The sequence below is a fragment of the Arvicola amphibius genome, chromosome 5, assembly GCF_903992535.2.
Source record: "Arvicola amphibius chromosome 5, mArvAmp1.2, whole genome shotgun sequence".
Lineage (NCBI taxonomy): Eukaryota > Metazoa > Chordata > Mammalia > Rodentia > Cricetidae > Arvicola > Arvicola amphibius.
This window is the reverse complement of record NC_052051.1, coordinates 98637545-98650700: the sequence shown is the minus strand read 5'-3', so window position 1 is coordinate 98650700 and position 13156 is coordinate 98637545. Positions and strand designations below refer to the sequence as shown.

At 38.2% G+C, this 13156-nt stretch overlaps 1 protein-coding gene across 4 annotated transcripts in view; it reads left to right on the top strand.

The window, feature by feature from the left end:
- Trappc8 (trafficking protein particle complex subunit 8) overlaps window positions 1-13156 on the top strand; it is a 76764-nt gene that overhangs the window by 33786 nt on the left and 29822 nt on the right. For all 4 annotated transcript variants that reach the window (XM_038330088.2, XM_038330087.2, XM_038330086.2 and 1 more), the window contains 4 exons: window positions 2113-2218; window positions 8428-8559; window positions 10063-10287; window positions 11896-12004. In XM_038330088.2, the coding sequence (XP_038186016.1) occupies window positions 2113-2218; window positions 8428-8559; window positions 10063-10287; window positions 11896-12004 (572 nt within the window). The remainder of the gene's footprint in view (window positions 1-2112; window positions 2219-8427; window positions 8560-10062; window positions 10288-11895; window positions 12005-13156) is intronic.

Below are 13156 nucleotides of genomic sequence, written 5' to 3'. Positions count from 1 at the left end.
CTCACAGAGATCCACCTGTCTCTGTCTCCTGAATGCTGGGATTCAAGGCGTGCACCACCACCACTTGACCAGATCTTTTTTTTTTTTAATAGTGCTAGATTGAACCCATAACTTTACCCACTGAGTTACATGCCTGATGTTTCTGTTGTAGAATCGATGCATTGGAAGACAGAGATAGAGAAATCATTTTGAGCCTCTATCATTCATATAGAGGTAATAGTAATAGCAGAGCTTACTGTGGACCAGCATTCAGAGGGCTGGCAAGATACCAGTGGGTAAAGATGGCTGCTGTCAAGCCTGACAACTTGAGTTGATCCCCTGGACCCACATAGTAGAGTAGAATTAACTCCCGAAACATGTCCTGACTTCCACATGAATGCTGTAATGACAAGTGCATTTGTGCCCTACATATGCATCCACACAAATAAATATTAAAAATACAATACAAATAAAAATATAATAATTTCTTTAAAAATTTAGCAATTTATAGAATTTAAGAACTGAGCCTTATGTGAATTGTGAACATTGGAAGCTTATCTTTTGTGTTCATTAAAGCAGACTTATGTATTTAGGAATACCTACTTAAAAATGTAATTTGTGGAAAGTATGATAAATCAGCAAAGCATTTGTTTGTTTTGTGGGGTATGGGTCTTATGTATTCCAGGCTGGTTTGAACTTGCTGTGTAGCTGAGGGTGATCTCAAATTTGTGATCCTCTGTCTCCACTTCTGTAATGCTAGGATCACATGTGTAAGCTTTGGGACCTGCTCTTCTTCTTTTTAAAAGGCAGGGTCTCACTATGTAGCCCAGCATAGCTTGGAACTCACCATGTAGACCATGCTGGTCTTCCACTCACAGAGGTCCACCTACCTCTGCCTACCATGTTCTGGGATTAAAGACATGTGATATCATGTCTAGACTAGAATACGTTTTGAGAGTAATCGTGCCCCCACCCAACATTTTTATTTATTTTATGTTTCTCTACGTGGGTATGGGCATGCTATGGCATGTGTATTGAGGCCAAGGACAACTTGATGGGAGTCTGTTCTCTCCTTCACTTGTGAGCCACTAGAATCAAACGTAGGTCATTAGACTTCGTTGCAAGCAACTTTACCCACTGAGTTATCTCACTACCCCACTTTCTTGTGTACAAAAATTACTTTATTACAGTTTGTTTTAGAAACATTTCCTTTGCTACAATACAAAGGATACTGACAAACAAAATACCACATATAATTTGTTTTCACTGTCATGTTCTGAGAACTTGGTAATAGCTTTGCATGTATAATCTATACGGTTGGTGCAGATTATATATGAACTGTACGGTATGCTGGACCAGAAAAATACTGATACTACTGTACAATAGCCTTACCAGTTAGTGCTGTGGACCATTTCCACCAAAAGGAAAATGCACATCTGTAGTTACAGTTATCCCCTTTTTAGAGACAAAATCTTACAGTGTAGCACAGATAGTCTTGAATTCATCATCATTCTCCTGTCTCAGCTTCCCAAGTGCTAGGATTGTAGGTGTGCACTGCTGTGTTCAGCCTTGAATGTGTTCTTACTTTAGAATTGTGTGATGAGAAAAAGTGTTGGCTGAGCTTCTAGCATATCATTTGCCAGGCCCCCTGTTTAACCCAACACCTCTAAAGGGAATAGAGATTATGAGGACAGACTTTTTTTTAAAAAAAAAAAATCTTGATCATTTTATTAGAATTTGATAACAGTAACAGCAGGGGAGACAGACTGGAAACTACTGGAAGGAAACGAGGAAGAAATAGCCTTGCCTTTTGAGTTATGGTCCAAGAGAGCAGGCAAATTCATTTGTGGAGATTGACAAGCAGCTGTGTGGGTGTGGGGCTGGGTGGGCATAAGATGGGTTCTTAGAAAAAGTGAGAATGTGGAGTTCGTAGTAAACTTGCTAGGACTTTGACATGTATCCAAAAGGGGCTAGAAAAAGAAAATGGGGGCAGGCTTAGCTGTGAAGCTCTGCAAGCAAGGCCAGGACAGACTTCTTGCTCAATCAGCTAGTGGAGTCCTTGAATGCATGGTAACTGGATGTGCTGAAGAATTACTGTGATGCTGATTATTCTCCTTGTCTGTTTTTGTTTAGGAATATGGTGTTGGCTGAAAGATGTGTGTTGCTTAGTGCCGAAATTTTAAAAAGTCAAAGCAAATACTCAGAGGCTGCAGCCCTTCTAATACGGTTGACAAGCGAGGTACTGGACTTGTAGTGTTTGATTTTCTTAGTGTGTAAAGAGGTAAAATTCCTAGCAATTGCCCTGCCTCAGCCTTCTGAGTACTGGGATTCTAGTTAATGAATACCATACTCAGCTATTTTTAACTTATTTATTGAAAATAATGTTTTTAAATTTACTTTATGTTTAAGAGTATTTTGTATACATGTATGTATGTTTTTCATATGTGTGCCTGGTGCTCGCAGAAGTCAGAAGAACGTGTCAGATCCCCTGGAACTGGAGTTAACTGATGGTTATGAGTCTACGTGGGTACTGGAAACTGAACATTGGTTCTTTGCAAGAGCAGCCAGTGCTCTTAATTACTGAGTCATTTTATAGCTCTAATTGAAGTAATTTTGTTTCTGTAGTCTCAGTCTACCTTTCATTATTAACTAACCACAACCATGCATGCGACATCTTGTTTGATGTAAGTTCTGTGCTATGTACCACTAAAACATCCATATGTTTCAATCTAACATAAAACTGGTACTAACAAAATCACTAAGTAATGTTTAATCTGTTTTTACTAATATGACCATTTAAAGAAAACCATTAAGCTTTAAAAAGGCATCCAAAGTAGATAAATCTAAAAGATGACTGGCCATACTCACCCACTCTTTGGATATATCCAAGACATCTTAAATAATATATCAATTTAAATGATAAAAGTAAATTTAAAACCTTTTACCCAGTACTTTTGTGACATGCTGTCAGCATCCATCTCTCCTTGCTCAGGAAGAGGGACTTAGCAGTATTTGAGGTGATTCTCTTCATCCATCTGTCACAGGATGACTGGCATTGTTAGTGGGCTTCATGGAATTCTTATAATCTGAAACATTCTTTTATTCATATCACAAAGACCCCCAATATGCATATTAGTTTCATTTTAATTTCTGATTACTGCTACTGTGTGTGTGTGGTGGCATGAATACCATGGCACAGAGGTGGAGCTCAGAATTGTTCTCTCTTCTTTATGTCAGTTTGATGGGCCCAACTTAGGTGGCCAGGCTTGTGACACGTGTCTGTGCCTGCTGAGCCTCTTCACTTGGCCCCTACTGCCTTTTACACCACTGCTCTTCCTACTCTGTCTCTTTGCCCGTGCTTCACATAGTTTGCTGATCGTGTCCTTCAGATGGGCCTTACTTGTTCTCCACCTTGTTCTAAATGTTTCCTTTCTACTCTCTCATACACTACTGTAAAACTTGGCATCATATGGAAGTTGTGTTTAATCTTGACTTTAGCCTTCTACCTTTTTTTTTTTCTTTTTTGAGCCAATTATGGTTTGTATTACAGGCTGACCTATGTCATTCCACAGTCCATGCTATCCTTGAACTCATTCTTCTTGCCTCCGCCTTCTGAGTGCCGAGATTACAGAGAGGCATAAAACCACATCCTCTTGGATTTTACTTTTTTTTAAAGATTTAATTTTCTTTTTAAGTGGTGTGTGTGTGTGTGTGTGTGTGTGTGTGTGTGTGTGTGTGTGTGTGTGTGTGCGTGTGCGCGCGCGCGCGTGGTCATGAAAGTACAGTGCCTTCAGAGGCCAGAAGGTTTCAGATCCTCTGGAACTGGTACATGCAGCTCAGCTGCCTAATATGGGTGTTGAGAATCAAACTCTACAAAAGCAGTCCTCTTCTATGCTTTTAACTACTGATCCTGCCAGCATCTTTTGCATTTTTATCCTTAATATCTAATACTGAGGTTTGCACATGACAATCTAGATATGTTTGTTAAGCTGAATGAATGCCTTTAAAAATATTTTTCTAAGATATTAGTGTCATGTGTGAATTTAAAGTGTTTAGAAATTGGTATATATGTTACAAAAATGCTTGTCAAGCTGAATAAATGCCTTTAAAGAGATTTCTCTGAGACATATTACTGTCATGTGTGACAGTAGTTGATATATGTTTAGTAGTTGATATATGTGATACATTGACCAATAAGCATGAATTGGTATGTTTTAAGTTACTGTTCTATTGCTGTAAAGAGACACTGTGACCAAAGCCACTCTTATAAAGGAAAGGATTTAATTGGGGGCTTGCTTAGAGTTTCAGAGGTTTAGTTGGTCCATTATCATGACAGGGAGCATGGCAGCATTCAGGCAAGGTCTGAAGCAATAGCCGAGAGCTACATCTTTATCCTTAGGTAGAGAGAGAGAAATTCTGGTCCTCAGGCGAGCTTTTTGAAGCTTCAGGCCCACTCCTAGCCCAAACTTCCAACAGTATTGCACCTCCTAACCTCTCTAATCCTTCTCGAATAGTGCCACTCCCTGGTGACTTATGCATTCAAATATATGTGCCTGTGGTGGCTGTTCTTACTTAAACCACCACATTATGTCAGGGCATGAGCTGTTTTTAAGTGTTGAATCCAGCCTCTGTGTTCAGACTCTTATTTTAATAGCTAATCTGACTTTGACTTTGAATGCTATGCTGTTTTTCAACCTAGAGTGTATCAAAGAGTGTACAAAGAATTTATGATCCAGGAGTTACTGTTGAATTTTGTTGTTTTTGGTTTTTTTAACCTTGTTTAAATATGTTTGCCTTTCTACCCATATATATGAAAAATTTCTTTAGAACACATTCTTCTGATTATATTTAACCTTGTTATTTGTTTTTAAATCCGACCTTGTTATTTGTTTTTAACTTTACTTTCTCAAATCTAGATGATTAGTCATTTATTGCTTTAGGGCATGGGTAGGAGCAGGTTCTAGTAATGTTTTCCCAGAATTATGAATTTGCAGTGATCTGTTGGGCTTTTCTTCTCGCTCTTCTTTCCTCCCCCTCCCCACCTTTTTTTGCTGGCTACCTTTACTAAGAGAATCATTTCGTCCTGGAATGCGGTCACATAAGTCCTGAAAGAATTTCCTAGAAATGTCTCAAAGTGCAGGGATTCTTTGGCCTTTCCAAGCACCGGTTAGGATGTCCAGGGCCCCCCAGTAGGCAGGCAGGAGGCAGCTAGGAACTCCTAGGAACTCCGCTTAGGCATAGTGTTCTCCCGCCCTCCCATCCTTGGTGTGGTCCTGTGTGCCAGCAGCCTCCACAGAAAGAGTAGGTAGGCAGGCTCTCCACCGACCCAGTCCCCAAACTCCCGGCCCCCCTGCCGCACCGACATGGCCTAGCCCAGCAACCACCTTCTCGTGGTTCCCCCACACAGGCCCACTGCCAGCCAGGCTCCACCGCGCTGGGAAGGCCCGACAACAGTCCTCCTGCCTCCTTGCCTCCGGCCACCTTTCCTCCTGTCTATGGCATTGAATTCAGAGTTTCATAAATGTTGTCCCACTGAACTATATTTCTAGCCTCTCCCATATATGTTTGTTAACAGTAACTTGATCTTTAATTGTATTTTTTATTCTGCTGTTTTTGCATGTTTGTATGTGGTACAGATGCCATGACATTCATAAGGAGGTCAGAGGACAAGTTAGTAGTTATTATTTCCACCTTTAAATGTGTTCTGGGGAATAAACTCTGGTTGTCAGGTGTTGGTGGCATTTTTTTTTACTTATAAACTGATAAACCGATCTCATCGAGCCCTTCTTTGTAATAACTTGATAGTAAAGATTTGAAAATCTTAGTATGTTTGAAGGCAGTAGTCTGTCTAATTTTATTTTAGTTTAATTAACTCATGATATGGACTTAAGATCTTTCTTGAATTACTCAGTCCTGTGGTGTTAGTTTGAGAATGCTAAGTTTAATTATGTAGGTCCTTAACTGGACTGTACATTGAGCCACTTAAAAACTATTACAGATTTCTAGAGAACATCCTTTATGTAGGATATCTAGGATTGGTACCTATACAAGTTTTGCAGGTGAATGAGAGAGAGAAAGGGAGGGGGGAGGAGAGAGAGACAGGGGGAGAGGGAGAGAGGGAGGGAGGGAGGGAGGGAGGGAGAGAGAGAGAGAGAGAGAGAGAGAGAGAGCATGAGCATGTGTGTATGTATGTGTGTGTGCATCAAAGGCCAGAATTGCTGGATTCCCCTGGAGCTTGAGTTACAGGTAGAGTTGGTTGTGAACTTCCTGACTTGGGTACTAGGAATTGTACTGAGGGTTCTCTGTAAGAGCAGTACACACTCTGAACTGTTGAGCCATCTCTCTGGCTCCATAAACCTGAATTCTTAACCTCCATTGATGAGAATATTTATTTATAATATTTTTGGCAGCAATTTGTCTGCAGTGATTAGAATTTGAAATATATGCATAATTTTCATTAATGTCTTATTTCTACTTCCAGAAATTTGTGTAATAAAAGGATTTAAATAACTGTTGATTATTTAGTAATTTAACGATTATTTTTATGACTGAGTGTGGTAGCACTCAATAGACAAGAGGCAGGAGGACTGTGGGTTTAAGACCAGCTGGGGCTGTCCAGAGTCCTAGATCAGCCTTAAGTTACTTAGTGACTTCTTGTCTCAAGAAGTAAGGTCAGGAACTTAGCTCAATGGTAGAACACGTGACCTAGGTTCAGTTCCCAGCAATACATGCACATGCACCTATACATGTACACATGCACACATAGAAATTATTCTTACTAAGTATCTTTTTTGGTAGCAGAAAAAAAAAACAATGTATGATTAATTGGTGACTATAAGTTAATGATATTGTTACATATTGGAATATAGTACTTATTTAGAAGAAATAAAAGAACTACCACTTGTTTATAAAAATGTATGTTTTTTATACATGTAAATTAGGCACATAAGCCCTCATATATGGAAAGAGAAACTGAGAAAACAGCACCAAATTGGAAACAGTCCTCTGCAAATGAATTGTAGCATGGAATGCCAAAGATGTTTGCTTTTTATTTTTTGTACAGTTACTTAAAATAAAGAAATACATTTATATGGGAGAATGGAAGTATGTCTCTGGGGTTAAAAGCACATATTACTCTTACAGACAACCTGAGTTTGGTTTCCAGCACCAATGTTGGGCAAATGATGCCTCTGCCTTCATTGCTGGCACTTGTGCACATAGCCACACACAGTCACACACATGCCCATATTTGTATTTTAATAATTTTTTTTACAAAAGCTTGTCCTGAAAATCTAAAAATGTAAGCTCCTAAGACTATATAATTAAATGACTTGCATTCTCCTTAGAGCTATTTGTTATTATATACTCTTGATATTACTTTCCACCAGCTTTTGAATATGAATTCTTAGAGCAGACATTTGAACATTTAGTTTTAGCTTAAAGTAATGGTAGCTGCTGTCTGCTGTGTGTGTTCTGCATGGTCTCCTCAAATCTGCTGCTTCTCTAAAAAGACTGCTGCAAAGGCAGTTTATAATAGCGGTCTGTTTGATATAACTAATTTGTTGAAACAATTGTATTTAAAAGTCAATGTTTTCTATTTTCAACTTTCCCTGGGGATAATAATGGCAGCAGAACACATGGAAGGGCCTGGTAAGTTCAGCTTGAGGCTGAGGACCTAGAGAAAGTGTTGAAGGAAAAGTTGATTCTTAATCAGCAACCTTCATCGTTTTCTCCCTAATCTCTGAAGTGTTAGTTTACCAAGAGGGGATGCAGTGAGCATGAGTTGTTCCAGCTCCTGGGCAGTCAGGGTCAGGCAAATGGGAACTACTTGCATTTTCCTGATTTACAAAGAGCCTGTGAAGATCTCCTTGCTGCAGGGTGAGCCTTCTGAACTTTTTAATGAAAAGCAGGCATTGGCCCTTTAATATTACAGTAAAAATTGAGAATTCCTTTAAATAAATATTCTTTAAAGAGTATAAAGTCATAAATTATCTTACATAACAATCTACACATAATCTAACCTATATTCTTTGGGAAGGGGTGCACATTAAATATGCTATTAGTCACCAGGTAATAGCTAGGGCAAACTAGATTTATAGAACTATTTTTCTGTGTTTTGTGTTTTTTAGTTGATCTTTAATTAGAATACCTGTATTCAGGTCTCAGTTTTACTGCTCAGAAGGGATTGAAGTTATTTAGAGATTTATTATACACTACACATCCTAATTGGCCATTTGGATTTATTGAAAGGAACAGCCAAAAGTCCTTTATTAGAAGTCTTTTTAAACAAAATATGTGCTATTTAGAGAAAAAAATTGAGATTGGCTGACGCTTTTATCTCTGCCCTCTTCTTCTCCAGGCTACGCTGACTGTGTTGTGTACCAGGAGACAAGCTTTCTGAGCAGCTCCTTTGTGACACTAACCATCCTTCCGTTTGCACATTGACAGGATTCTGATCTCCGAAGTGCACTTCTTTTGGAGCAGGCTGCACATTGCTTCATAAACATGAAGAGCCCCATGGTTAGAAAATATGCTTTTCACATGATCCTGGCAGGCCATCGGTTTAGTAAAGCAGGGCAGGTAAGCATTTCCTTTTAAGAGGTTGTTGCAGCTGGAAAGATGCAGATTTGCTGCTTTTTCAGAGGACCTGAGTTGGGATCCCAGCACCCATGCTGAATAATTCACAGCTGCCTGTAACTCCAGCTGCAGAGGATCTGATACTTTTTCGTGGAATACCAGGGTGCCTGCACTCATCTGTGACCACAAACCCATATGTGCATACATAATTAAAAGTAAAAACCAATCTCTTTTAAAAGGTTATTTTTTCAAATTCTTTTTCATTTATTTATAAAGTGTATTCTGGTCAGTTTTGTTGTTGTTTTTGAGACAGACTCATACAATGTAGCCCTGGCTGACCTCATACTCAGAGTTCTGCCTGTCTCGGCATCCTAAGTACTGAGATTCTTGTCATATTTTTGTATGTTTATTTCTTATTTTGTGTGTGTGTGTGTGTGTGTGTTTACCCATGTGTGGAGTCATACAACTGGTAGGTGTAGTTCTCATCCTTCTGCAGTGTGAGCCCTTTGGGTTCAAATTCTAATTGTCATGCTTGGTGGCAAATCTTTACCTTCTGATGACTCTTGTCTTCCTTTTATAATTAATCCTAAAGCTGAAATAAATTCTGCTTTTAAATATTTTTTTTTTTGGTAAAGACGTGAGATTTGGATTTAGACAGATACAGGCTTAAATCTTGATGTTTAAAACAGCCTGATTTTGTTTATTTTTCTGTGCCTCAGTTTTGGTTTTTAATTTTTTATTTATTAGTGTGTGTTTGTGTGTGTGTGTGTGTGCTCACATGGTATTATATGCCTTTGGAGGTCAGAGAACAATTCTTTGGAGTCAGTCTTCTCTTGTCACTTTGTTGGGTTTGGGGATTGAACTCAGACCATTAGGCCTGCATGCAAGTTGTCTCTGTTCCTTGACCAGTCAATCTCAACTGGCCCTCTGTCTTTTTTTTATTCAGTATAGGACCCAAACCTTGTGGGATAGTACCCCTATATTCAGGGTGGGTCTTCCCTCCTCAGTTAAAGCTTCCTGGAAACACCCTCACAGATACTCCCAGAGGTGTGTTTCCGTGGTGATTTTAGATCCAATCAGGTTGACACTGATGATTATTATATATTACTTGTTTACAGAAGGAATTTGAAATAAATAAAGCAAAATTGAGCAGTGAACATTTTCCTCAGAAGTTAATCTCAGAGAAATAAGGGCTAGGTGTAAGAATAGACAAAAACATATGCACACTGACTCTGTGGATGGCTGAGGAAACCTGTGTTTCCACACAGAATTGTGTAATTGTGAGATCATCTTAATTGTTAGCTTGATTTTCTTTATCATATTCTCTGTAGTGGGTAAAAGGCAGCTACCTGTTTATACTTGTGCATGTCTCTGCATGGGTTTATGTCTATTTTCTCCAGTTCAAGACAAATTTAAAATATAATACATGTTTTTATTTTTCATTTATTTATGAAATATATTCATAAAATATATTCATTATTTTATGTTTCATTTATTTTCTTACAGAAAAAGCATGCTTTGCGCTGCTATTGTCAAGCCATGCAAGTTTACAAAGGAAAAGGCTGGTCTCTGGCAGAGGATCATATCAACTTCACCATTGGGCGCCAGTCCTATACGCTGAGGCAGCTGGACAATGCTGTGTCTGCTTTCAGGCACATTTTAATCAATGAGAGCAAACAGTCTGCTGCGCAGCAAGGGGCCTTTCTCAGAGAATATCTTTATGTTTACAAGGTAAGTACTTCTTTTAGGAATAAACATTAAAAGGGTTTTTAAATTATTATTTTCAGGAAAAAGCCTGTTTACTACTAGTCCCTAGAGTATAATGGTTTTATTGCAGAGTATGTAATTAGCTGTCATAAAAAATCATGGAAGGTTTCTTGATTATAGCTCTGTACTCCATGGCCCTTACATAGTTTTTAAAAGAGAATTTTAATATTCCAGTAAATGTGGTTTTGTGGCTTTTCTTTTTTTTTTTTTTAAAGTTTGTAATTAAGATAGTCCTCCTTTCCTTCCCCTTGAAGCCTCTTTTTCTTTATTTTTTTTAATTTAATTTTTTATCTACCTACCTATGTGATGTGTTTGGGTGTTTGCCTGCATGTCTGTCCATTACATCTGTTCGTGATGCCTACAGAGGCCATAAGTGTTGAATCCCCTGGGACAGGAGACTTAGATAGTTGTGAGTCACCATGTTGGTGCTGGGAATCAAACCCCAGTCCTCTGGAAGAGGAGTCAGTGCTCTTTGCTGCTGAGCTATCTATCTCTTCAGCCCCCACCCCTTCTTTTGAGATAGGTTTCACTCTTTAGCTAGGCTGGCCTCAGACTCTTCACCCTCCTACCTTAGCCTTCCAAGCACTGTATTACAGGTGCACACCATCCACACATGGCTTTAATTTATAACTGTTTTTGAAATCTTTACAAGAAATGCTTTAAGATTTTTGGATCACTTATTTGTTGTTGTTGTTTTTTGTTTTGTTTTGGTTTTTTGAGATAGGGTCTCATAGCCCAGGCTGGTCTAGAATTCTCTGGGTATCTGAGAATGAATTTGAACTCTTGATCCTCCAGCCTCTTTACTTCCCCAGTGCTGGATTGTGGCCATGTGCTAGGTCTATTTTATCACAATTTTATAGGATTGCAACAAAATTAACAAATTAATGGATTTAACTCCTACTATTCTTAGATGCATGTGCTCTTTTGTTTTCCTGATAAAAGTTGAGGTGTGGATTTATAGCAAATGTTGTACTGTAATCTAGGTGGATAGAAACCACAGATCACTGTTGGATGGGAAACTTAGGATCTTTTTTTTATCTTCCTCACAGAAAGTAACTGCTCTTTTAGACTCATTAATTGGCCAGTTAAAGATTGGGTAGATAGGATGCTATAATGACTCAACAAGAAGCAAAGTTTAACATCCAACGAAACAAATAGCTTAACTAGTTGAGTACTCTTCAGGAAGTTTCTTTTTTAAAACTTAATACTGTGCATTGAAACCAGGGCCTGTGCCTGCTGGGTGAGCACTCTACCACTCAGCTATCTTCATGGCCCTTTAGTTTTTGATCTGAGTTGCTCAGGCTAGCTGTATATTTGTTCTGAGGCCGAGACTTCTGGTTATCTGGAGTTAGTATAGGTCTGTGCCATAGGTTCTAGCTAGGAAGGCTCTCTAGATGTAGAGTAAATACAGACATTAATCTTTTATGACTCTGATATAGCATAGAAACTAGTATTCGTATGTCTAAATTTTCTTGCATAACATTTTCATACCTGTGCATTAAAAGTTAGGAAACATGAAAAAATGTAGTTTTCTTAAAAACTATTTTTTTCCTTCTGTTGTATTTCTCCCAGAATGTAAATCAGCTGTCACCAGATGGCCCTTTACCACAGCTTCCCTTACCATACATTAACAGTTCAGCAACACGGGTTTTCTTTGGCCATGACAGACGACCAGCAGATGGTTAGTAAACTCTCACTTGGCCTAGTTACCTAATGATTATTTCTTTAAAATGTTCTGTCTCCAGTTAGAAATTGATATGCAGTTGGATATTTGAAAATATCTTTATGCTGCTTCATCTATTGTGCAGTCGTTAAAGTATAATCACTACATTATTGCTTTTCTTTCCAGTCCAAAAACTAAAAATAATAAAGTCCAAGCAGTCGGAATTCCTTACAGCAGCTTTTCTCACTCAAGAAATGCTCATCACTGTACCACCTTGGCAAGCATTTTAATACTATAAATACTCAATTGGGTGCATATAAAGCACCTTTAATTACAGCATTTATTCCCTTGCTGTAGCTATTGGTTTTAGTTTTTTGCTTATATAAAAACATATTGTGATAAACCTGTATATATAACTTAGTTTTTTTGTTTTTTTGGTTTTTTTTTTTTTTTTTTTTTTTCTGTCTTGATGAAAGGTTCCCAAGCTAGCTGGAACCAGTCTGGCCTTGAACTTGGAATAAGCCTTCTGCCTCTGTTTCTTAAGTGTAGATTATAGCTGTGCACCACCACAGTTTAGGTTCTTTAACTTTGTTATTATGAAAACATAAATAAGCAGAGAACATGGTTTGCTTCTCTGCTTGTAAGCTTTTTGTTTTGTTTTGTTTTTGTTTTTTGCTTTTTAATGTTTTTGAGACAGTTTCTGGAGTCCAGGCTAGCCTCAGACTTACTTTGTACCTTAAGATGTCCTTGAGCCTATCCTTTGCCTCCTCCCAAGTACTGGGATTACAGGTCATGTGTCACCATGCCTAATTTTATATTGTTCTGGGGATCAAATTTAGGGCTTTGAATGTGCTAGGCAATACCCTCTAACTAAGCTACACCACCACCCCTTTTAAATATACATAGGGTCTTTTCCTCGGATTTGAGGCCTGAAACAGCATTCACTATTTGTATTTCTCCTTCAAATATAATTTGGTGGGTTTTTTTAAAATCAACTTTTGTAGCAAAATTATTTTGATATATTTACATAAGTAATATATGCTGCAGGGTCTGAATGAACTACTTCTACATGTTTAACTTTGGATAATGGAACATAATGTTGAGTGGAAAAATCATTTATAGCTTGAATTTGAAATACAGAAACCAATTCCATGCATTGTTTATGTGTAT